The 27,556-nt window shown below is 35.6% G+C and overlaps 1 protein-coding gene across 9 annotated transcripts in view; it reads right to left on the minus strand.

The window, feature by feature from the left end:
• Positions 1–438: 438 nt before the first annotated feature.
• The window catches only part of DTL (denticleless E3 ubiquitin protein ligase homolog (Drosophila)), a 42,935-nt gene continuing 15,817 nt past the window's right edge, over positions 439–27,556 (minus strand). For 2 of the 9 annotated variants that reach the window (XM_014538807.1, XM_014538799.1), the window contains exons 9-14: positions 27,277–27,381; positions 22,021–22,133; positions 15,496–15,585; positions 13,140–13,272; positions 4,583–5,415; positions 439–2,440 (exon numbers count right to left, since the gene is read on the minus strand). In XM_014538807.1, coding sequence (XP_014394293.1) covers positions 2,342–2,440; positions 4,583–5,415; positions 13,140–13,272; positions 15,496–15,585; positions 22,021–22,133; positions 27,277–27,381 — 1,373 coding nt within the window. In that variant the 3' untranslated portion in view covers positions 439–2,341. The remainder of the gene's footprint in view (positions 2,441–4,582; positions 5,416–13,139; positions 13,273–15,495; positions 15,586–22,020; positions 22,134–27,276; positions 27,382–27,556) is intronic. The other 7 variants (XM_014538805.1, XM_014538806.1, XM_014538804.1 and 4 more) reach the window with 5 other exon arrangements.

Raw genomic sequence — 27,556 nt, forward strand, 5'->3', positions numbered from 1 at the left:
CTTCATCAAGTAATCCAAGCCATCGTAGTGCTCAAGGTCTGATTAAGCAAGATTTACTTATTTATGTATTTATTTACTTATTTATGTATGTTAATCCTCACCCGAGGATATTTTTTCCATTTTTTTTTAAGAGAGAGTGGAAGGGAGGGGGAGAAACATCAATGTGAGACACATCCATTAATTGCCCCCCAAGCCTGCAACCGCCCCTACACAGAATCAAACCCCAGTTCAGTCCGTGGGCCGAGGCTCTAACTACTGAGCCAAACTGACTAGGGCACAAAAAGTATTAAAACAAAACCTCTTTCAGCTTGACCTAGATCATATCCTTGAATAACTTTTATTCAATGAACAAGTAGAAAGGATTCTTGATTACTACTATAGTTCTTTTGTGTAGCATGCTTCTAAATTAATGCAAAAAGCTCAGAAGAGGACATCAGATAAGGTAAAAGGCTTTATTATTCAGGATCAGCTCAAAGAATGACATTGACACAAACAGGGATAATTATCTCATTACATTTGACCTTTGGCACCCATTTGAAGTACTAGTTTTCCAAGTGAGACATGTTATACCCAGCAGCTTCTCAATAGCTTCTGACAGCCACATTTACCCCAATTTCACTCAGTAGAGCTGTCAGGAGATGTGCAGGGATACAAAGAACAAAATCATCTATTTTAGTTATCCTTTTCTTTTTCAAGGATTATTTTCCCTACTGGCTTTCAAATCAAAAGATGGATAGATAGATAGCATTACCTGCAAGTATTGGTCATAAATACCTTCCCACAGTCTAATACTCAAAAATAAAAACACAGATATATGTAGAGTTCCTAAATATTCAGTTAATACTAGCGTGTGCTTTGCTTTGAAGTGACAATTTTATAGCTTCCCTTATTTTTCTCCTCGGATAAAACCAAGAGAACCCATGCTTAATTGACCTTTGCAGTGACAAGCTTAACTTATAAGAATCAGAGGAATTAAAGAGTTTTCATTAAGAATAGACTTGAAAATTATCACAAATATATGAATGAAGTCTCCATAGTCCTCAGATATATAGATAAAATGAGTCAAGTTTCATGATTGGAAGGGGACTCCCTTGCAAGGACAACAGCACATAGAAAGTACATGAAGCTTGTTTCTATACGGTTATAATGGGGGAAAATATAAAACAACAGTTCATCTCAAGATGATTGATATGTAACTGTTGATTAAGGGAAGGGATGTTCAAAATATTTTGCACATTATAACTTAGAGTTAGTCTATACACTCTATATTAAATATCTACAAAAAAATCCGATAACTTTTTGACTCAGGGCTATATTAGAAGGCCACTGCTTTTTATGTATATGAAGAGAAGCCAAAAAAAGCAAGTTAAAGCCACGATTTATTTTTGAGGTTCCGGATTTTCAGCTTAGAGCTACCTACTTTTATAAAAGTATTAATAAGAAACTGTTACTTTTTCTTAAAATCTGATGACCTATTTTTTTTTTTAAAGTTGCAGCACCTGGAGAGAACTGAGGACTGAATTCAAACCCCAGCTTCAGTGTATGACTACTAGGTTTATAAACATCTCCTCTTGTAAATGGCAAAAATCACAACCTCTTACAGAACATGATGTTGAGTTCGTAACAGTAGATTGCGTAGCAAAAATATGAGGAACTTAAATCTTGTGTAGGAGATATATTTTGGGGGAAAAAGACAAAGTTTCTAGTGTTTTTCTACTTTCTCCAAAGAGTTGGCTGTTTTTAAAATAAAGATGATTTTAACTACAGGGACTGTATCATTGAATCACGTGCTAAATTATTGTAAATGTACTTATCTGAACATAACATTTTTACACATACTTAAAAAAAACCCAAAAGTATAGTGAAAAGATTATATATTTTAAATGCAAGTATATTATCTTGAGGCAGCACAGATCCAGGGGTCTTCAAAAGAAGACTTCTTTAGCAGTGGGCCTTCACAGACAGGCTTCCTGCTATGGCCAGCAGATACTTTAAACTATGGATATAAAGTCTCAGAGTAACAAGAGACAAGTCTTGTTTTTCATCTCTATAGTCTGGGATGTCATTATTGTAGAGAAGATGCATAATTAAAAAAGTGAAGACTACTTATTGAAAATGTTTATGAAATTTAAACACAGCATTCATCGTGAGGAAGCTGCATATACATTACGGTAGTAGAACCAGACTAGGTAAATTTCAGTTGAAAGGATTGTCTTTAAAAATGAAAAAAAAAAAAAAAAAAAAGGTAGTTTTCTTAAAGACCAGAGTTATAGAGTCACTCTGTTGTATTTTTGTCTTGTTTTAATGGGCCAAAGTTCAGTTAACTTACTCAGATTAGGATCTATAATTCTGTTGACCGTTCAGGACTACAGTAGTCATCTTGGGACTTTCTATGGAAGTATGTACAAATTTTCCTCATGGAGTTGGGAGTAATAGTGACCTAGAAGAAGAAAGTTTAGATTTCAGACATTTTCTAAGATAAAGTCCAGCTGTTACTCAAGCAAGTTATCATGAACAGCTATTTTAAAAGTTAGGATGCCTAGAAATTTGATCCAAATACTTGGATGACAATACCTCTTTTGGTTGATTTGTACTGAATATAGTAAAAATTTAACAGACAGTATGCAAGGAATGAAGGCACGGGCTTTTCTTGTGAACAGAAAATATTTACCAGTTAAACCTCCTAATAGGAACCAAAGAGATTAAAATTACCATCCTCTTTGAAATGAGTAAATGACCCTCCCAAACGTACAAACTAGACAGGTATGCAAATGACAGCTGCTACTCTCTTTTAAAGAAGTCTACATTATTGTCATGTACATAAAGAAAAAGCTTTTAAAGAAACTTTAGCTTCAAAGATTAAAAAAAAAATAAAACCAGTGTTAAAGAGACAACTGGCCCAAAATGGAGTCACATATGCTAAGCTCCACCACAGCAAACTACAACTAGCAATACATAACCTATTTGCAGTTTCAGCCTCTCCCAGGAATGTACCTTTAACCAGTCAATCTGGAATTTCCTGATCAGTACCAGGGAGGCAATCTGCTTGATAGACCCCCTGCCTTCTCCTAAGGAAAGGTGACCTTGCCTGAAATAATTCATTCTTTTAATTTTCCTTTCCCTCCCCCTTTCTGTCTTAACAGAAATTTTGGCTAGGGGCAAAGAACAGATACAGTGATGATATTGAGAAGGAAAGACTCCTTATAGCATTAAAAAAAAATGTTCTGTTGCAAGGTTTAATTGGAGTTTGTGTTCAAAGAATCTTTAAAATATTTCTAGTTTACTCCTAAAATATGGGATAGGCTTCATGATAGTAGGTGGGTGGTATAAACATTTACTGACCTGGCCCAAGTTATCCAGCTTCTATCTTTTAAAAGGGCAGATTGAAGCCCAGCTGGGTGGCTCTGTTGGTTGGAGCACTGTCCTGTACACCAAAGGTTGCAGGTTTGATTCCCAGTTGGGGCATGTACAAGAGGCAACTGATTGATGTTTCTTTTTCTTTCTCCCCCTCCCTTAAAATTGATAGATATATCCTCGAGTGTGGATTAACAAAATAATAATAATACAAAATAATAAAAGGGCAGATGTTGTTGATCATGATTCCTGGATTGGATTTTAATCATTCTACCACACCTTCTTCTTAACACAGAGCAAGAGCTCCCATGTACGGCAGAAACTTCCTTAACTCACCTCCCCTTAACTTACAAACTGATTAACAGAATCTTTATTCCCTTTGATTGGTGCCCACAGCTCACCTAATGCTCACAGCTACTTCTGCCTACACCGTTATGAGTCACTTGCTTTTTAAGGTTCATAAACCAGCAGTATCTGTTTTTAAAATTATCTAACTTAAATAGTATATCAACCAATTAAATATGAGCCCTAAAGAGATAAGTAAAGCTAAGCTGAATGTTTAACAAAGTATAGATACATATGAGTTGCCAAACATTGATGTGAGCAAGACGACTATAAGAGATTAGGGATAATCATTAAAATCTAAAAGGATTCTGCACTTAAAATTGCTTTGCAGATACCTGTTTGACTTTATTTTAAATAATCATAAACTAATTACAAACTGGTAATCTATTTATGGATATTGGCAACTTGCCCATGAAGTACAGCTTTATCTGTAAAACTGGGAGGGTGTCTACAAAAAGGGGTTGCCAAGGGCTTGGGGGTGGGGGGAAGATAAGAAAAAAAGGGGGCAGGGAGGAAATAATGTCAAAGGACAGGGAAGATATTTTTGAATTGATATCCTGGAGGATGAGGAGGCTTTGATGAATCAGGCAACAGGGTTGAGGGGCATGGACCTTGACAGAAGTGATTTTCATGGGAATAAATAGGGTTACCAGATAAAAATACAGCACACACCCAGTTACATTTGAATTTCAAACAAACAAATAATTTTTTAGTATAAATATGTACAAATTTAGTATAAATTTGTCCTGTATACTTATATATGCTAAGTCTAGCAACCCTAAAATAATTAGCTTTAAAAAAAAAAAAAGCATCCTGATTTCTGAGAAGGAATCTGTACCTGCCCTGTTCAAATTAGGAAATGCATCTTCCCTCTGCTGCTTACCGGGCCTGGAGAAGTCTTTCCGCTCTGTCTCCTGGAATTGGAAGTCTGGGATGATGGACTTCGTGGTGACGAATTTTCAGCCTTCCGTTTGGCTGCCATGGCCAATAACCAGTTTTTATTCTCTGGGGAGCTATTCTCTTTGCCCACCAATTCAGACCCTTCTCCACAAGATCCCAAAGGAAGAGGCAGTGTCCCACAGCCTTCTGAAGCATAAGGACTGGCAGGAGAAGGAGGCTCTGAGACACTCATACTGGCTCCTTCAATCTTGCTTGATTTGGTAGGACCTAGAGAGTCTTTACCAAGGTCTTCCTGGTTACCAGTAAGGCAGCACAGATCCAAATGAAGCTTTTCAACTGGGTCATCAAGCTCAGTCACACAGCTGCAACTCTTCACACACTTTTGCTTCACATTCTCCAGACAACTTGAGTCTAGCCGCCTCTTTACCCTATTTCTAGACTCAGAGCAAGCCACTGCTTGGGATGATTTCAGGCTCACAGGAATGAGGGCTTTTCTTGGAGATGTGATCTTCGTCTCAGAAGCAGGTGGAGTGATGGGTGGTGATGAGGAAGGTGTTTGGGTGATCCAATGTCTGATGGACATCTTGAAAGATGAAGGTGGCTTGGGAGAGATGGAGGAGATGGAGCCTCTTCTGCTAATTGGAGACCGGGCCTTGCCAGGAGAGGTTTTAATAGAAAATGTGGGAGTATTTGAAGGAAGAGGGAGGTCTCCAGCACAGCTTGGAGCACAAGATGCTGAGGAAGGGGAGGAACTAGATGGACTGCTCTTTACTCTGGGGGCTTTGGCAGGAGTACTCTGGCTATTTGTCACTGTTACTGAAAAAGAAAAGAGGTTCACAAAAATCAGAAGTGAAAGCCCAAGAAAATCCCTGAATTAGCATCAAAGAAAATTACAGCTAACTTAATCATCCAGGGGTTGATTTCCCAGTGAGTTGATCACATAAATCATTTGATTCTTACCACATCCTCTTAGCATTTTCCTTCCCCTTTCCTAACTGCCAGCCTCCCAACCACCCCATGGTAAAACATGTATTTGTAAAAATCTAGAAAATTCAGAAATTAGATTAAAAGCATCTAGGTGAACCACTTTTAGTGTTTTTTTCCTTTACTTGTTCATGTAATATATATTATACACTTTAAATTTTTCTCTCTAGAAAATGGGACTAATGTATATACTGTTTAGTAACCTGCTTCTTAACATAGTATGAACATTTCCCACATTAATACAGACTTATATAACTTTTAGAAGCTACAAAGTATTCTCAGGTAACAGTAAAACATTTAGGTTGCTAATGATATTTTGTCTTCATAAGGAAAGTTGCCATTAGCATTCCTATATATACTTCTGAGCAATGTTAGGGCAGAGAGGAGCTGTCAAATAAGAGTGCACAGGTCTAAAATCAGGCACAATCGCCTGAACCAGTTTGGCTCAGTGGATAGAGCGTCGGCCTGCGGACTCAGGGGTCCCAGGTTCGATTCTGGTCAAGGGCATGTACCTTGGTTGCAGGCACATACCCAGTGGGGAGTGTGCAGGAGGCAGCTGATCGATGTTTCTCTCTCATCGATGTTTCTAACTCTCTATCCCTCTCCCTTCCTCTCTGTAAAGAATAAAATATATTTTAAAAAATAAATAAAAATAAAAAAATAAATCAGGCACAATCATTTACTATGTGACTTGAGAAACAACCCCTTACTCTGCTGCCTCAGTGTCCTTATGTTAAAACATAGTTTTAAAAAAATCATTAAAAAAATTTTTTATTGATTTTAGAGAGAGGAAGGGAGGGAAGAGGAGGGAGATTGACAGACATCGATGTATTGTTCTTTGTTTATGCATTCATTGACTGACTCTTGTATGTGCTATAACCGGGGATTGAACCTTCTGCCTTGGCATATGGGAACTGTGCTCTAACCAACTGAGCTACCCGGCCAGGGCTAGAGATGTTTTTAATTTCCACAAGAATTCCATCAATTACTTAAGGTTACCAGGCCTCATGTGGTTTTCCACCTTAATTTACACATGGCTACTCTACTCCACAAGCCAAAATATGCCAAAGAACATTTCAGAAACTCAATGCTTGCTCTCTTAAAGCACATGAAGCAGTGGAGAGAACTCTTTTCTATATGTCCTGGCACTTGTTTACAGGCAACAGCAAGTATTTCAGGCAAATTCTTATAAACTTCACATTTCTTCCCCCTTAGGCCTCACCACAGACAACACTGTATTTTCTCAAATTTCCCCTGATTTCTAGTGTAGTGTTTCTGTCTTCAAATAATAAGGTCACCTATTTCTCAGTCACTAAGTCTTTGAATTATAACTCTGATATTTAACTTAGTTTAATTATTGAATTGCATTTATATGCAACTGAATTTAGAATGGGCTGACATAAAAATACAATCTTTTATTTGGAATAAAAATTTACTTCCCTAACCGGTTTGGCTCAGTGGATAGAGCGTCGGCCTGTGGACTCAAGGGTCTCAGGTTCGATTCTGGTCAAGGGCATGTACCTTGGTTGCGGGCACATACCCAGTAGGGAGTGTGCAGGAGGCAGCTGATCGATGTTTCTCTCTCATCGATGTTTCTAACTCTCTATTCCTCTCCCTTCCTCTCTGTAAAAAATCAATAAAACATATTAAAAAATTTTTCTTTACTAATTTCAGTCATTTAGTTACTCTGTGCATTTTACGTGTGCTTTTCACTTCTCAATATGCCTTGCCTTAACACATTGCAGACCAGTAATTTTACTGCTAGCTTTACCCAGTGGCCACATAGCTCAAGTTTCTATTGAACGAGTACAGAAAACATTTTACATAAATGTTAAAGGCACACTTTAAAATTAAATACCCAGTGCATTTTGAAGTTATTTATTACATATTCTTACAAACTAATATCTTTTTAAAGTATGATGCTTTGTAAAACACTGTAATATGAAGCGAGAATTCTCATGATCTGTCCGCAGTGTCTTAAAGTAGAGAAATTCTACAAATTGAATTTTGCCTAAACTTTTCTCATCAACTATGTGTTTAGAAATGGCCAAAATGATACTGCACCTTCAATAAAGATCATTACTAGAAAACCCCATTTTGTTATAATGTACTATACAAGGGGAACTAGAGATAGGGACCTGTCCATGGAGCTACTGGTGATAGGTCTCACATTCCTGCTCTAGAACTTGATTACAGTCATTATTTCAAAAGGAAAGAAATTTTTCATTTGCTTCACTCCTCAGTGCAAGTCAACAGTCACTGCACAGCCCTGGCAGTCATTAGTGTCATTAAAATGGGAGGAAGTGTACGTTTAGGGCAGAAAGTCCTAAAATAGTATGAGTCTTACAACATGAAGATTCATAGGCAGGATTAGGGGAGAAGGAAAAGCCGGGCCAGGGACAAAGCAGGTGTATAAGTTTCTGTTACTTAAGTGGCAGACACCTGAAGTGTTTATTAAAGGTCAGTGGGAAATCTGATGTGGTGGAAAACTGGAGCATTACTTTTTCCTTCAAGATGTTATAATGAAGAAAGGAGTAAACCATGGGGGTCAAAGATAAGTTTTTGTTAACTTTGAAGCTTAACAGAGCTTAAACTCTGGGTCAAATTCAAATCCTTTATTTTTAACTATAATGAGATTATAAAAGTCTTCTCTTCAACCTTCTCATTTCTCTTTTATGTGCATTCCTCAATTTTTTATGTGCTTATTACTAGCAAACAAAGGAATATGTATATACCTTAAAAAGACCACAATGGATTATTAAACACACATGCTCTGCAGTTTGCTCTTTTCTCTGAACAGTATATCTTTTTCTCTTTATATCGTTTTATGAAAGTACACTTAGAAATACTACTCTTTTTTATTTTTTACCAGCTGGATAGTATGTCACCTTATTGGCATATAGATTCAAATAAAATATACCATTTAGTACTTCATCTACTTAAGTGAATCAACCCCTATTAACCTTAAACACTAAAAGAGGTCTGATGACACATTATAGACTGGGTTATTGCTCTAAAGGCTTCCTAAAAGTTAGTTCCTTCGAGAAATTATGGAAAAGCTTACAATAATCAGTTAATTTGTAGCTTCTTTCTACATAAGGGTGTGCCATCTGGCCTGACTCTACCTTTTCAACCTTATCACAAACTATGCTACTTTAGGATCCTGTTACAGGAGACTGACTACTCACTGCTTCCTGAACAAGCTGTGCACTGTCACATCTCTGTCTTTATGTGGTTTTCTTGCCAACTCTGCCCCTTTTGTGCCAGGCAAAAATTCTCCTCACGTTTCCAGGCTCTGATGACAACTGCATAGAATTCACAAACTTCTTTCCTTCTCTCCCATAGGAAATGCGTTTTCAGAGCTTTTTGTTTATACAGCTAGGAGTGTTTAGAATGTACTATATAGCTTTTTTTTTTTTTTTAAATCTGCCTCCTGGACTAAATTGCAAGCACCTAGAGGGCAGGTGATGATGCTTTAGTCATTTTTAGGTCCAGTGCCTAAAATATAGCTAGTCAGGAATTAATAAACAATGTTTGTTAAATCTCAGGACTGCTGAGAGGGATGAGGGTGAGGTTCCAGGTATTAAGAAAAAAAAGTCTTTGTAAGTATTCTGCTGACTTTTGAGACTGCAGCAAGCACTTAAGATAGAACAGGTAAGGTTTCCTTCTCTTCAAGATAAGGGTAATCATTTTTGTACTCAATAATGCCTAGACCAGAGGTTCTCAATCCTGGCTGCATACCAGACTTGGAGTTTTATAAAAATACAGGTACTTGGCCTCCACCCCAGACCTACTGAACAATCTCTGGGACGCTCAAACGTTTAAAAAAAACTCCACAAGTGGTTCTGATGCACAGCCAGGGTTGAGAACCATTGGCTTGTCAGATCTCTGGCTGAAATAGTGAAATAATAGCCACAGAGCAGGTATTGGCTAGGAAAAGTAGGGCAGAGGGTCTTGGGATTTAAAGCCTTTTAGCTGGTGTGTTAAAAGGGCCAGAGAGAAGATATGCAGTCCAGGACAAGCAAGAGAAGTTGGGGTGGCCATTAGAAGCTTGGGAAAGCAGAGGAACATAATTTTCAAAATGGCAGTGTGATTAGCAGCAGCCAGTCTGCTGCTGGATGGTGGCTTACAGGATTTAATGGCCAGTGTGCCAGCCTTTGGCACTCATGTCAGGTTGTTACCCTGTAGTGCTCTTCAGAATAACTCCAGCATCACCCAGAAATAAGAGAAATCTAGGTATAAGTCCTGGTCTGGTCTTAACTTGAACTTAGCTTTGCTGTGTGGGTTTCTAAAGAAGGCAATACTGCAGTGTTTCCAAGTATATGCTCTAGAATCAGACTGCAAGCTTTGAACTCTGGTTGTACTTCAACTTCACAGCTGTGTGATCTTAGACAAATCTAACTTCCTTGAGCTTCAGTTTCAGTTATTTTGGGAATTAAATAATCCAAGTAGGTCCTTAAAACAATGGTGCTAGTACTCAATAATGGCTATATGTTGTTGTTATTATGCTGGTCCAAATTTGGTCCATATGAGGAACTTTTTGAGTGACTTGGCTTCCAAAAGTAAGAATAATTAATGACACTAAATATTAACATTTTAATATTACTTTTCATCTAAAATCTTAAAATGGTTACAGCCATTGACATAAAATTCCACCACTGGGAATTTATTTTAATGGAAGGGGGGACCCTAAATTCAGAAAAAAATTTCACAGAATATTGGGAACAAAATGTCCAACTACAAGAGAAGAGTGGACTATTTTACACGTTTTGTTAAAAAGATAACAGAAGGTGCTTAGAAGAGCACGTTCAGTGGAAAAAATCCCCAAGAAATGCAAATGTATATATAATATTACTATGACTGTTAAGAATCTCTGTGGATAAAGAAAAAAAATTGGAAAAACCCTCAAATTGTTAAAATTATATATGAATGGTAGAAATACTGATAGCCCTTTCCTCATATGATTCTTCTTTTATGTTTTCTAAAATTAGGGAGAGAAAAGTCCATATAAAGACAAGACAGCAGCCAGACATCCCATATACATGGATCAGAAGACAACATTATTAACATGACAATACGAATTAAAACTGATCTACACATTCAACGCAATCCCTATCAAAATCCCAGAGAGCTATTTTTTGTTGTTGTTTTTTTTTGTTACTCCAAACCCGAGGATATTTTTCCATTGATTTTTAGAGAGTGTGGAAGAGAGAGGGAAACACAGAGAGAAATATCAATGTGAGAGAAACACATTGATTGGTTGCCTCCTGCACGAGTCCTGACTAGGGCCTGGGCCGGGGAGGAGCCTGCAATAAAGTTACGTTCCCTTGACGGGAATCAAACCCGGGACCCTTTGGTCCACAGGCCGATGCTCTATCCACTGAGCAAACTGGCTAGGGCCCAGAGAGCTATTTTGCAGAAATTGACAAACTGGTCCTAAAATTTGTATAGAAATAAGAGAGACCCATAATAGTAAAAAAAAATCTTGAAAAAGAAGAAAATTGGAGACTCAGACTTTCCAATTTCAAAACCTACTACAAAGCTACAGTAATCAAGACAATGTGGTACTGGCATAAGAACAGACATATAGATCAATGAAATAGAATTGAGAGTCCAGAAACAAAGTCTTACATTTATAGTCATTTGATTTTTGGCAAGGATGGAAAAACAATTCAATGGGGTAATGAATAGTCTCTTTAAAATAAACGATACTGAGAAAAAACTAGATATCCACAAGAAAAGAATGAATTTGGATCCTTGCCTCACATTGTAGACAAAAATAATACAAAATGAACTAGTTTTAAAATAAAACAACTCTTAGCTAGAAGAAAAAATAGGGAGTAAATCTTTGTGAACTTAGGATAGGCAATGGCTTCTTGAATACAGCATCAAAAACACAAATGACAAAAGAGAGATAAATTGTACTTCATCAAAGTTAGAAATTTTTGTGTGTCGAAGGACACCACCAATAAAGTGAAGAAAAAAACAACAACCTACAGAATAAGAAAAATGTATTTGAAAATTATTATATGACAAGGAATATACCCATAATATATAAAGAATGCTTACAACTCAACAATAAAAAGAGAAATAACCCAATTAAAATATGGGCAAAGGATCTACACAGGTTATTTCTCCAAAGAAAATATACAAAATATAAAAATACACAAAAGCACATGAAAGATGTTCATCATCATCAGCCATCAGGGAAATACAAATCAAAACTGCAATGGGATACCACTTCACCGAACTCACAAGGATAGTTAAAATCAAACAGATGAACAAAAACAAATGTTAGTAAAAATATGAAGAAATTGTAGCCCTCATTTCAGGTGTTGAAATACCCTAAAATTAGACTGTGCTGATGACTGCCCAACTCTGATATATTAAAGACCACTAAACTATAGACTTTAAATGGGTGCATTTATGTATGTTAATACAGGGTGGGTAAAAGTAGGCTTACAGTTGTCTGTATGGAAAACAATACAATTAATAAATAATAATATACGAATAAACTTTGTATTTTTATACTCACAACTGTAAACCTACTTTTGCCCTAACCTGTATGCCAGGTCTGCTCCTGCTTCAGGGCCTTTGTATTTGCTGTTTTGCCTGACAAAATATCCACATGGTCCACTATTTTTTTCTTAAAAAAAAAAATGTTTTTATTGATTTCAGAGAGAGGAAGGGAGAGGGAGAAAGGGATAGAAACATCAATGATGAGAATCATTGATCTGTTGCCTCCTATATACCCTCTACTGGGGATTGAGCCCACAACCCGGGCATGTGCCCTAACTGGGAATCAAACAGTGACCTCCTGGTTCAACCACTGAGCAACATGGGCGAGGTTACTTCCTTCACTTAAATATCATCTTTCACTGAGGTTTCCCTGGGCACCTAATTTAAAATTTTAATAGCACACTTTGCCAATCTCCCTTCCTTGCTTTCATTTTTCCTAAGCACTACTGTGATCTGACATAGTACATAATTTACTTCTTTAACTTGTTTATTGCCTTTCACACTAACATGTAACCTTCATTAGCATTTTTTATATTCATGACTGTTTTGTTCAACTTAGAACAGTGCCTAGCAAGTGTTCAATAAATATTTTACAAATAAAACCACCACTGTATTGAAGTATCTTATATAGATGATAAACAGTAGTACTCAGAAAATATTTATTGAAAAGAATGTCAAGAAGATGCTTTTCTTTAAAAATATACCAAGACCTAACTGGTGTGGCTCAGTGGATAGAGCGTCAGCCTGCAGACTCAAGGGTCCCAGGTTCGAGTTCGGTCAAGGGCATGTACCTTGGTTGCGGGCACATACCCAGTAGGGAGTGTGCAGGAGGCAGCTGATCAATGTTTCTCTCTCATCGATGTTTTAACTCTCTATTCCTCTCCCTTCCTCTCTGTAAAAAATCAATAAAATATATATTTAAAAAAATATATATATATATATACACACCAAACATCAATTCTAGCTTAACACTCTGTACTGCAGAACTAAACCAATCAAACCATAAAACATGTAGAAAAAATGTACAGGATCCTTACCTGGGTCAGCTCTAGCCTCTTTTTTCTTCTGAGAGGCCCAACCCACTGTGGACAATTTATCTCCTGATTTCTCCTCTAAGCCTCTATTTAAGCGCCAGATTTTCAGTGTATTGTCATCCGAGCAGGTAGCAATCTAAGAATCAGAAAGGGAGTTAAGACGTTTTAATCAAAGATTCACAACAAAGTAAAAAGTAGGTATGTCTAAAGGCTCATCATGACTGGAAAATTATTTTGTTTGATATAATAGGATATAGAAAATGGCATCTGAAAGATCATATATTCCTCTTCCTTGCTTTGAGGAATCATTGCAGATTTCCAAAGTCAATTCTCTAGTTTCATTTTAATATACATTCTGCTGGTATGTCTTTTGTTACCAGTCATTTCTTATTAACCTAAAGCTCTACTATAAACCAGGTGCATTTTATTGTCAAGAAGTTGGGCAAGTCATTATCTTTATCACCTCCATGCAACTATGAAATATTTAATTAAGATATTCTTTTTGCTTTCTCTTTCTCTTAAATGATCAATCAGTGTATGCCCCCAACATTCAATTTCAATGACTTTCCTCTGAATTCTGCATGTTCTGGCTTACTGCCAAAGTAATGGGATAATTTCCAAGATCAGACTTAGTACATGACTCTAGTAGGCTGTGATAAGCTGAATGAAACCAATCTTTTGATTTTTCTTCAGATAGGTAAAGAAGCAATCTGGGAAAACAAGTTCACTGGGCTGAAAGAAGTTAAAAATAACCTTTGCCCCTTTAAAAATATCTGACCATTCCTGATCTTGGTCCCAAGCCTTTTATGGCAGAGAAAGTCCAACTAGAAGAGCTTGTGGCAAATGGCCACTGGTACCAGAGCATTTGTTTATATAATTTCTCTATTTCAGTCACTAAAGAGATAGAAAAAAAAAGAACACACGTTCTCTTAAGTCTTGGCCCCAAGAGACTGGCAGCTTTTTCCTTTCCTTAATGGGAGGCCAAAAGAAGACACACATATTTAACTGCTCAAGAAAAAATGCCTGGAATCTCCAGTTACTCTACAGTCTGTTAACAAGAGTTATTATTTATAGGGCACCTACCGTGTGTTTGACAATTTGCATTCTTTATCTTATTTAATTCTCACAATATAAAAGTACTTGTACTTAAATAATCTCACCTACAAAATAGGAATAAAATTATTTGCCAAAGATCACCATAATTGAGTGGCAGATCTACATACAAATTTTTCCAATTTCAAAGGCAAGACCTTTTTATTTTTAAAACCGTATTTTACTTTCCTAACTCTATGCTAGGGACAAAATTATTTCAAACTTTTTAAAAAGGAGGTTATTAGATTAGTATTGGTAAACTACCCTGCCACTTTTTTGAATCCTTTCTGTGTGTAGAGATAAGGGCAACATATGATGGTTGCAAAGAGATGACATAACTGAATAATTTAAAAAACCATCTAAGTAAGTTCTAAGATGACACAGAACTTCATGTTAAAAGGAGATATTTTACTGTAAGAATGGAATCTCAAAGGACAAATGTCACTAGTGTAATGTCAATGTAATTATTGGTAATTAAAGTAATGATTTCAAAAAAAGGTCCATCATGAAGCTGACCACAGAAATGGTCATACAGGGCTATTAGGAGGGATGCCAGGAGTAAACTAGACCATGAAAAGTTCCCAGAAGATAAAAAACAGATGGTAAAATAGGCAAATGTCAAAACCTTAAAATGTCAAAATGAGAAAGTAAGAGATCTCTACATAATTGAGATTTCCTATAAACCTAGAATAACCCAAAGACTAGAGGCAGTAGAGGGTAGAAGAGTGAGTGGAACTGGGGCTAGTATTATATAAAATCCCTATATATACTAATAGGGATTTGTTTGTTTCTGGCCTTTCTATATTTCAGGGTTTTAAAATTTGTTTTCACTATTAAAAAAATTTAAGTGAGAGTATTTTCTTTTTTCCAGTGTCTGAACATTTTGGAACTACTTCTTGTGTAGTTTAATCACAGATAGCCTAACACTGTAAAACTTCACAGTAAGCATTTTTTAGGCATGTGAAAAATCTAAGCTGGACTGTGAAGAATAGTGAAGATGTTACCACATTTATATGTAGAAAAGTTAAAAACAAACAAGTTCTCACCTTAGATTTTTTTACCTTATAAAATTTAATTTTAATTATGTTAAAAACGTAATTCTATGTTTAGGAAAGGAATAACTCTGATGCTGATATAAACACTGGTTGGCCTCTAGATCTTTTAATATTTAAGCATGAAAATCTATGTAATTCAAACCAAACCTTGAGAAAACATACAAATCCATGATCTATTTTTTTAATCCAACTATGGAGATTTGTTTACAAACCTTTGTGAAATCTGATGGACACCAGCACACAGATGTGACCTCTTGAGAATGACCCAGGAGCAGAGTTGGAGGATGCCAGGGTGTGGACACCTAGCAGACCACCAAAAAGAAATGTCAGCAGAACAGTGTTAGGACTCCCACATAAAGGCTTTGAATCTTTTCATATTTGTGCCATAGAGATCTTTAGGGTTGCTACCAAAGGCCCCTAGGCATGCTTTAGCTATAACTTAGAAAAAGAGTCCCAATGGGCAATTGAAGTATTTTTATCATTGATCTGAGAAAACAGCCAAATAAGTAAATAATGAGTTTAGATACCAGTACAGGTATTATTTCTAATCAGGATTACCTATATTTTATATATATATCTATATATTTTGACTAAAACTCAAAATGGTATTGTCCCTTACCTCTAAGCTGGTAAACTTTATGGAAGGATGAGGTTCATCTGCTAGGTAGTGCACTTCAAGTAGAATCCTGCTTTTACATACCCTAGACATTTTCAGATCTTCTCTAGCCAGCTACCTCCGGGAATACTATATGAACTATATATTTCCTTAAGGTACCTGAGACAAGCTATTAACATTCTTGGGATAAGAGGATAGTCTTTCTTCCAAAAGAAGACTGACTGACTTTTACCAAAGTCTAAAGTTATGCCCCTTCCTTTTGAAGGATATAAACTCTATTTTACATGGCCCTTTGATATCATTTTTGGAAGAAAAACTCCTCCAAAATTTTATTTCAGTTAATTTGCTTAAAGAAACCTTGAAATTTCAAGTAAGTATTGCCACAATTTAATGTATAAAAAAGGTCACACTTTGAAGTATTACACATGTGATTAAGAATCCTATTTCCCCCCTCATTGGATGCCAATAGTAATATCTATTTGACAGCTGTCTGATTCAAGAGCTATTAATCTTTCAGAGGCCACAGGAATTGATCAGCACAATATGAAGAACAAACTCACATAATTATTATTAGCACGTGTGTTTGAAAAAGAGAAATTCTCGTCATTTTCCTGAGGCTCTGAATCATTGCTCATTTTTATAGAAAAAGTGGAAGCAACTTTGGAAAGAGTATTTGTGAATATGGCTAAGAAAACTTAATAGATTCCTCAGATTGTAGTGAAAAGACTTGACACATCGAATCATAAGGTTACCCAACTTATTACTACTCCTCTCTTGGGTTAAATGGCACATACATAATGATTCAAAGAGCAAAAGAAGACAAAGAACAGAGTCTACTTTGCCTTGCTGTGTCAATAAAAGTTTAACAGAAAGGAAGCTTTTTCTGAGTACTATCTGAAAGGATTTCACTTACTGCCTACTCCTACAATGTCACAGACAACAATAACTTATTCTCCTACGAGTTAGCATATTTCAAGATAGTCTTTAACTATCTGAATAGCCACAGAAATTCTCCTTCCTCCTCTACTAATGGGTCCCAGCCCATTAAGTTTCTAATCACCTAAGACCCAAGCAGGTCTTATAGAAGCAAATTTAAAGGAAAAGGAAATCCTCATGCCCTCTTGATCCTCCCTGGTAGAAACATATTATTCTCCATTGGTTTACTCTGCTTGCTGCCTCTAGCTTTTCATTTCATGATACAACCCCTTCCTCAGTTTCCAGGTATTATAATACCTAGAAGAACCTAAACGTGTACTCAAAGATCAAATAAATTTCCAAAAGAAAATCAAACATCTACCAGTAGAATGTATGTACATTACTGCATTTATCTATAGGATCTAAGAGAAAAAACAAAGGCTAGATCCCCTAGAAAAACTTTTTACAATTTGGTAATAAGGTAGGAATAATAATGATAATAAAAGCCAGCATTTGTTGAATAATTACCATAGGCACTTTACACAGCATTAAAAATGAAAACATCAAAAAGCCAAACATAGAATTACCATATGACCCAACAATTCTACTCTTAGGTATATTCTCCCAGGAGAATTGAAAACATCCACACTAATAAAAGAGAAATATGCAAATTGGCCATACCTTCATGCCGACCACCAGCCAATCAGGAGTGAGCATGCAAATTATCCCAACAAAGATGCCAGGTTAATTTGCATACACAGGCGCCAAGCGGTGGGGATGGGGTGGGGCGGGACGCCTGCGTCGTCGCCATGGCATTCTGCACCGCCCCAGCCGCTCCGGGCCTCTGGGCAGCTCCTGGCCGGAATGAAGGCAGAAAGGCGGCTCTGGGCCAGAGTGAAGGCGGTGCCAGCAGCCAGGGGAAGGAAGGCCCATTCTTGCACGAATCTTCGTGCATCGGGCCTCTAGTGTTCAAATAAAAAACCTGTACATGAATATTCATAGTTTTATTCAGAAAGCCAGAGTAGAATAAGTCCAATGTCGACCAATAGATGAATGGATAAACAAAATGTTTACGAGCTATACAATGAAATATTCAGCCATAAAAAGGAATGAAGTACTGATACATGCAATAATAATAATAAATCTTAAAAACATGTTAAATGAACCCCAGTTGGTTTGGCTCAGTGGCTAGAGCATTGGTCTGAGGACCAAAGGGTCCTGGGTTTAATTTGGGGTTGCAGGCTCAATCCCCAGTGGGGGGTGTGCAGGAGGCAGCCAATGATTCTCTTTCATCATTGACATTTCTATTTCTCTCTCCCTCTCCCTTCTTCTCTGAAATCAATACAAATATATTTAGAAAAAGAACGTGTTAAGTGAAAGAACTCAGATATAAAAGATCACATATTGTATGATTTCATTTATATGAAATGTCCAGAATAGGTAAATCCATAGACAGAACATAGGTTAGTGGTTGCCAGGGGCAGGTGAGTATTAAAGGGTACGGAGTTTCTTTCTGGAGCGATAAAAACGTTTGGAAATGAGATGGTGGTGATAGTTGCATAGTATTGTGATTATACTCAAAATCACTGAAATGTACACAATAAAATGACTAACATGGGGAATTTTATATGAAGTCTATCTAAATAAGAAAAGTGGAGGGAAGGGCATGTTGTGAAATGAAATAAGAACTAATGTCCAATAAGTATTTATGAATGCAGGTTAAGACTATCCTAGTATGGTATGCTTCAAGGAAGATTAGTTTCCTCGAATGAAACTCAGGTGGCTTTTAAATCCTTCATTTTTATTCAAATAAATTTTTATTTATTGTCATTTCATTATTATAAAAACATTACCATAATTACATGATTTTTTTAAAATATATTTTATTGATTTTTTACAGAGAGGAAGGGAGAGAGATAGAGAGTTAGAAACATCAATGAGAGAGAAACATCGATCAGCTGCCTCCTGCACATCTCCTACTGGAGATGTGCCCGCAACCCAGGTACATGCCCTTGACCGGAATCGAACCTGGGACCTTTCAGTCCGCAGACCGACGCTCTATCCACTGAGCCAAACCGGTTTCAGCTACATGATTTTTTTTTAAGCCTACTTTTAAAAAGAGGAGACCATTAAGTCCAAGAGACATTTAGATCTATGCATTCTGGGATGGTCAAAACACAGAAAATTGTCCTCTTACGTATTCCACTTGTTATAAAGACTTTAATTCAAAATATAAGAATCCCAAAGTTAAACTCCCAGAACTATGAAGATACTTCTAGTAGTAACTGGCTCTAACCTACAGACCTCATAAAACATTTATATACTTAAACATGCAAAAAGATCAGCACCCTTCCTCAAAAAATCTCCTTACTCTGCCCAGTGAGAAACCAAATATAATCTTTATTTCTGCCATGAGATCATTTACACTTCCTAAAGTGTCAGGCTCAATGTTTCACCAGTCAGCGGTACAATGACTGTGCCAAATCAGTTTATTTATAACCACTTCAATACTATTCAGTCGCTACATCAGAAATGAACCAGGGAAGGAGGGAGTAAGGGTGACGATGGGACAAAGGGTAGGAAATTACAAAGAAAAAATATAATATTAAATCTTTTTAAGTCTTGGATGTTAGTATCAAAGAGTTTATATTACATCTCCCATTTGCTGAGCAGTGGTGAGAATGAAAAGGCCATTCTCCTACCTCTCAAGATCTAAAACTTCCTTGTTTACTGTCTTCTTATGCCCATGGAATTTTTAGTGTAGAAAAAATACCAACACTTGAGAGAATTAGGACTTCTGGAAATGTAGCAGAGTTATAGACAACCTAATAGGCTGGATACTTGGCTTGTGTGAAATTTTCTTTTAAAATCTCAACCACCTTGTTTTATCATGGAAAAGAAAAACTGAGCCACCCCACTAGGCTAATTCAATTTTAGGTGCAGTAAGCTTGCCAGGATCTCAAATATCAGAGCCTGCACACTGAGTTATGTGTGGACAGGCAGGAGAACATCATGTCTGACCCACGTCATTCAGTACTAACATGTGACCCAGCCCAGGAATTCAGAGTCACCCATATATATGATAGCCATTAATTAGATATCTGAAAATGGGTTACCAACAACAGCCAAATAATTTTATTGCATGTCTTTAAAGAGGGGGAGCATCCCTCAACCCTCATTCTCTGAAACAACCACCACCACCAAAAAGACCTTTGTGCTAGTGAAAAGGGATAGGGAGTAACTTGGTAAGAATTGCCAATAAAACTGTATTTGTATCTTAATTACGTATGTATTTCAAATTACATATTTCAAATTATTTTAAAAAATGATCAGGGCATAAGTATTTTTTGGATAATCCTTTATTATGCTTTTTGGTGTGTCGGAAATTTTTTTTTAAGAGATAAGAAACTTAAAAAGATAAAATTTTGGTAGGAATAAAATCTTACTGCTAAGTTGGGAGCCAAAGTTAGTGGAAAAGATGTAGGTAAGGAGGGAAGGAGAAAGGAAAAACCAAAAGATAGTACAATAAGACACATAAGACCTAATCTGAAACTCAAAATTTAAAATATAAGACAGAAATATTAGTGCTAGTGACACATATTGTTGAAGTTTAAAGCTCATCTGAAAAGTTTTATAAATAAGAAGCTAGGTGAAAACTTTTATCACAAGATGGGGGTCTCAAATATATGTTTCATAAACAAATTTTCACTTAAAAATACAACAAATAAATAGCCCTAACCGGTTTGGCTTAGTGGATAGAGCGTCAGCCTGCGGACTCAAGGGTCCCAGGTTCGATTCCGGTCAAGGGCATGTATCTTGGTTGTGGGCGCATCCCTAGTAGGGAGTGTGCAGGAGGCAGCTGATCGATGTTTCTCTCTCATCGATGTTTCTAACTCTCTATCCCTCTCCCTTCCTCTCTGTAAAAAATCAATAAAATATATTTAAAAAAATACAACAAATAAAAAGAAATATATTATAGAAAAAGAGACAAGCCAAACACAACAGCATCTTGGACAGAACAATATCTCCACCATGTGACCATCTAGGATATTGTTACTGAAAGCTTTTGATAAGGTAGTGTTTGCATTTTTGCAACTCTACATATATAGAGAAATCATTTTTAGTACTCCCCCCAATATCATATGAAATTTAGCTGAAGATTTATGCTTCATACCTGAAAGCTTCTAGCACTGTATTAAAAGAAAAAAGATAATGACTTCCTAGAGGTTGGCAGGACTAAAAATGATATAATTTCTCTTGAGAAAAGATTTGATAATATTGAACTTATGGACCTATAAAGTTTTAGACATTATGACTCTAAAACCCAAAATGTATAAACTCTGATCATTCAATTTACCAATGTCAAGGACATTTATGAAATTACAGGGCAATCTAGAAGATAATTAATTTCTAGCCCTAGGAAAACAATGCCTCAATGCTCTTCTCTCTTGAACTCCCACACATTTCTATAATTAATTATTACCACAAGAGCCACTTTTCAGTGGTCAGCAAGTGCTATTTGAGTGGAACATTTCAATTTTCTCCATTGGACTTCAAATGAATAGCTTTAAATTTCCTCGCTTACAGTAGTCATTTTAGAACCACATATTTTAAAAGTAATATACTAGTTTATATGTATATGTTTGTGTAGCAGAAATGAGAAATCTATAAAACCAAAAAAATTTAAATAATGCTATTAAGCCACATTTATTTTAGTAGCCTGAAGATTAAACCACTTTTAGGAAGAGAGTAAGGAACACAATTACTATACAAATATTTTTGAGTATTTTGTGCAAGGTTCTATGGCTGATTTGAGTATAGACTGAATCCTAAATATTAAAATACTCCATGTATTTTGAATGAGAGTTTGAAAACAAAGGGCAGAAAAGCAGCCAAGTATGTTTTTCCAGGAAGCAGGACGAAGTAATTAAAGTTCTTTCCAGTTTTCTGAATTCTCAATTTCTGGATAATCTGAAACTATAGGAGGATACAGATTGTCAATTTCTGAGAAGCTCTGGCCATGAAAGTGTGATGTATTTTGTGACAACAGAGTGAAGTTTTGGCTATATTAAAAGGCAAGAAGCAACTTTTACTAAACATCTGAAGTAGAAAAGGTTAATCAATAAACTTACCTCATCTTGGAAAAAAAGAAGTATTTGCAAGAATACTTCATTTTCACGTTTGTGGGGGAAATTTAGCAACTTACCTTCCAGATATAGGCAGCTTCATCACTTGAGCCACTGATTAAAAACTGGTCATCTGGACTAAGACTGGATTTAATATAAAAGGTAGAGTTCTGATGTCCATTGAAGACAGCCACTGCCAAATGGGAAAAAAAAATCAGTGTTTTGACTATTGAAGCAGATGGTCAAGCTACATTCACCAAAACTGGACAATGTCAGAAAATAAAGGAAATTCCATTATTATATTAGATCCAATCTCATGATTTGAACCCAAATACTCGGTATGGAGCGGACTAAAGGGAAGTAGTGAAAAACATTCTTAAAGGACAAAAATAGAGCCAATGTCCAATCTTTCAGTTAAGTGCCTTTATAGACCCTCTCTACCTACCTCAAGGCATGGCCTTCCCCATTATATAACACACTGATCTTTCTTTCTCTTAGACTTTTGATCTCTTGAGGATAAATTTCATATCTTATTCTTTCCTCACTATCCTTACAGTGCTTTGAATAGAGTAGACCTTCAAACATTTGTTGCACAAATAGGTAAAAATCAGTAAAAAGAGTTAAGATTTATGGGTAGCTTATCTGGGATGAGGGAATCTTTTTAACCTAGCACTTGAAATAGGCTGAAGAGTAAAAGTTGCTACTGTGGCAAACTATATGTTCATATGTAAGATACTCCAACTAGGTTAGGTTAAGCCTTTAGTTGTAGACTTCTCACTGTACATGATACAAGGGCAAGTAATCCAGTCTAGCATAATGTGCTTGATAGGTTCATGTATCCTATGGAGACCAAAATTTGAAGTCTCCAGTATCAGAACATTAGAAAATAAAAGAAAAAGAATGTTTTAGAGAATTTAAGAAAACATTTAGGCAGGAAACAAATTTCCACTCCAATCTTCTAACAGAAGGAAATAAATAATTAAGAAACTTATACAGTTGTCATTCAAGAGGATAGTATATCATTTATTGATTACACAGGATAATGGATGATACGTAAGCTCCATATCCATCTGTAATTTTATCTGGTACCACAATTTAATTTAGGTATATTGCATAGGATGTGCCAACAATCATTAATAACCAAATAAACTCCATGACTCTGCTTGGGTGACCCTTTTAATGGTAAACTCCAGGTCACAGCACAGTAAAACAGCTTCCCTTAGTGCTCACAGAAATCCCTTCCTTTTGCTAGAATAAAACTAGAAAAATACTTTTCTACTTATACCTTTTCAAGAAAAAGCCTACATATCAAATACTCTCTACATTAAGCACTTTCACTGTGAAGTTAAGCAGGATATGAATCATTTCAGCTACACATATTATAGATTTACTATGTTTGGGTCTGTTAGTGAACTGTGTTTTTGTGCTTTAGTAAAAGACTATACTATGAACAAATACGTTTCTAGAAATTATGGAATGGGTTCATAGTTTGCTAACAAAAAACACTGTTATAACAGTCCACAATTGCTTACTTCTTATTTTTCACTAGAAATTAAGGCTTCTAAGGGTTGAAAATTCTAATTAACATATGTAGTTAAAGTTACTAAAATAAGGGAAACATCCTAGTATGCAAGGAAAATAAGATTTATGTTTTCAGTTGAAAAAGAAAAATGGTATAAGAAATGAAAATATATTTTGTTAAGGGAAAAGAAAGTAATTTTATCTTAAAGCCCGGTTAAAAAAAGAAAGGAAAAAGCATAGGGCAAAATTTCAATGTAAAAAAGAAAATTATAGAAGGTTTGTGAAAAAGGAATCTTAAGAAAATAATTTGCCCTAGTTGGTTTGGTTCACTGGACAGAGCGTTGGTCTGTGGACTGAAAGGTCCCCACTAGGGGGCATGCAGGAGGAAGCCGATCAATGATTCTCTTTCATCATTGATATTTCTATCTCTCCCTCTCCCTCCCTCTCTGAAATAAATAAAAAAAGAAAAGAGTTTTATGCATGGTCAAGCTGGCTAACATATAGACAAAATTTAATTAAGTAAATGTTTTAATATCAAAAGTAAGCTGATGCAAAATTAGGATTTGATTTTCCCTGTTAAAAGAACGAAGTGTTATTGGACTTTTGGTCTGTTCTTGATAAAGAGACTACGAATGGCTTTTTAAAAAAAATTTTTACCTTTGAGTAATCTACCTAAAAAGTAGGAATTTTATGTTTTATCTAAATAATCTCCTATGATGTTTGATCAGATTTTTGATTATAAGAGCTAAGTTTTACTTACAAGTATTTAACTTTCTGAATTTGCCTGCAAAATCTTTGTCATCATGGTTAAATTAATAGCTAAGCATTGTTTCACAGTGACCTATGATCCTATTTGATTATTTTAAAAACTTTTAAGTTTTGACAAACTTCCCGTAATCAAATTCTAAATGAAATCTTTTTTATTTCAACTAATTTTTCAGAGGGTCCCTAAAACATTTCAAAAGATTTGTTCTCTTTTTATAAAAAGGAAGATATTAAACTAATTAGGCTTATTTGGCATGTTAAATTATATAGGAAACATTGCCAAATAAGTTATGCTAAGTAAGCCTTCTTAAGTTATATTGCATAAGTGAATGTTATTAATATAAAAAATGTTCTAAAAATTACATGTAATTTCTAAAACAATGTCCTGGTTTTATCAGTCATAATTCTACTTGGGAAAAGTGCAGCTCTAGTTGCACTTTAAAATGTGTGCTACAGAAATAAGCAAATTTCCCTGTCAACTGCATGGCAATCAGATCTTTAACCATGATATTTTAAGTCTTTTGTCACTTACAGTCATTGTTTCACTCTGATGCTTTTGCAAAATGTGTTTTATCTTCAAAGAGATTCATGAAAGTACTTTGGAATACAAGGTTCTAATAACTTTCAGATCATGCTATTGAATTAGTAAGAATATATAGATTTCTAATGGAGAAATTGATGGCTTCATAAAATTGCTAACAAAAGATCAAGATCAACAAGAACTACATGAGACTAAATGAACTAATGAAGATGATAATATTCATGATTTTTTATTTGAAATATTATTGGTTCTTTAATCTTTGTTTTTCAGATATAAGGACATGTTTTTTCCCTCTTGACCTACCTATGACCCATAGCAATTTGGTAAACTATACCTTTCTAAGCAAAATTGAAAGTTATCTTTTTCTTCCTACCTGATCCCTACAAAATTTGGAAAATCTTAGTGAGTATTCTTATTTTCATGCAATATAGTTATTTACATACATTCTCTAAGAATCTGTTCTCTTTGTAACAGGACACAATTGGAAACATTGGCTATATTACCAAGGATTTGACTAAAATGTCATATTGGAGAGAGACATGCATAGATTCGGATATGACCAGACAGTTTTAAGGAACTAAGATCGACTTTATGGAAGCCAATAAAATCCCCTTGGGGGGAAAAAAAATCAGCCTAATAACCGCCCTAACAAGAAACAAATTCCCACAAAATAAACAGGCTCCTTTATCCAGAATACAACTTTAAAACTGTAACTGTTCATCTTTTTCAGCTCTAAACTATGAATAGAACACTACAGACCAGCGGTTCTCAACCTGTGGGTCGCCAACCTGTGGGTCGAGACCCCTTTGGGGGTTGAACGACCCTTTCACGGGGGTCGCCTAAGACCATCGGAAAACACATATATAATTACATATTGTTTTTGTGATTAATCACTATGCTTTATGTTCAATTTGTAACAATGAAATTGGGGGTCACCACAACATGAGGAAATGTATTAAAGGGTCGAAGCATTAGTAGGTTGAGAACCACTGCTACAGACCAAATTTCCCACTAAACCTATAAGTATTTATTGCCCTCTGCTGGTGTAAGAAAGGCTAGCATAAAGTACACTATTAATGTCAAACCATGCAAAAAATCCTTCTAAAACCTATATTGGGGTCAATTTAATTTTTCTTTGATGATTTGGGCTCTTAAAGTGCCTCACTAAAGTACTTCAGAGTCATCCTTATGAATATCACTTAGTATAATAAAATATTGTAAATTAAAAGTATGGGAGAGTAGCCCGGCCAGTGATTGAGCTTCGACCTATGAACCAAGAGGTCACTGGTTGTGGGCTCAATCCCCAGTAGGGGGTGTGCAGGTGACAGTCGATCATGGATGTTTCTTTCCCATTGATGTTTCTATTTCTCTATCCCTCTCCCTTCCTCTCCCTCTAAAATCAATAAAAATATATTTAAAATAATAATAATTTTTTAAAAAGTATGGGAGAACAAGTATTGAGCCCAAGACCCTTTCTGAAGTTTTGAAAAAAGCAAGCAATTACCATATGTGCCATGCATACACACATCTGTTACTCAATTTTAAAGAAACATAATATCTATATCTGTATCATTCTATTTGTGACAGCCAATTAAGTTATTTTAGGAACACAGTAAAAAAGGTTGGTTGCTAAATTGTTAGTAAAGTGGCCTTGGACTTATCTCTTTGATTGCAGAAGGATAATCTGAACTCAAGGTTCCTTTTCATGCCACAGTATAACAAAATGATAACTAAATTCGAAGTTGTCTAAGTTCGAATTCCATTCAGGAAAATAGCAAAATTAGTTACAAAAACTCTTTCCTTTCCAAATATTCTTGTCCTTGTTTAGACCTATTTCAGAGCATTGGAAATACCAACTGTAATGCTGTTACATATATGAAATCCTAATAATGGCTTTGGGGGCAGTCTTTGGAAACTTCTGTTAAGAGCCCTGCATAGTGTATACTATTTTGAGATTTATTTATCAACACATCTTACTTTAGTGGAAACTGGGTAGATATGGGGGTTGGTTATAGAATTCAGTCTATAAGAAAAAGCAGGTTACTAATATGTAGCTTGCTTAAGCAATTAATAATGTTCTAGAAATTATGTAACCCAAATAACCCTCTTAGTGTATGCTTGAGAAACTGGTTTCTTTTTAAAAATGTTATTTATCAGCTTTAAATATCAGATTTTACTTTTAATTTTCTTGAAGTATAAAACGGGTGAGGATAAGGAAAACATAAAAGAGGCAATTGTCCAATATTGAGAAGGCTTGTAAGAATTATTGTGGGGGATTAAAAAATTCAGCCCCCTAATTTAATGAACAACCCCCAAACAGAACAAAACCTGAGCAGAACATCCTTCTCTGTCCCACAAGATAATTCATCAGTAGAACTAATCAAAGATCCTAAAATTCTCATATGTCTTAATAATAAATTTGGCTTGGAAAAGAACCAACATCAAATTATCATTAACAAAAAAGACTGTATTAGTTTCTGGGTAAGAACTTGAATGACTAAGATCTTACCAGGAGAAGTCTTTAATCCAGTCATATTAAACATGTAGATGTTGTCATCTGTGCAGTTAGCAAATAAAGTAGAGCCAGTGGAATCCAAAATCAGACTGGAGTAGCCTGGAAAAAGGAAACTCTAGTTAGCATGACTGGTGACAATGAGTAGAAATGAGATAAAAATGCTGAGGCCAAATGATCATTTTACAAAAAGAATCACTAAAATTCATTTTCTCCAAAATATATGAAAACCAAAAATATTCTTGTTTTTATATTTTGAACTTCAAAAAGATAAAAC

The sequence above is a fragment of the Myotis brandtii genome, unplaced genomic scaffold (assembly GCF_000412655.1).
Source record: "Myotis brandtii unplaced genomic scaffold, ASM41265v1 scaffold197, whole genome shotgun sequence".
Classification (NCBI taxonomy): domain Eukaryota; kingdom Metazoa; phylum Chordata; class Mammalia; order Chiroptera; family Vespertilionidae; genus Myotis; species Myotis brandtii.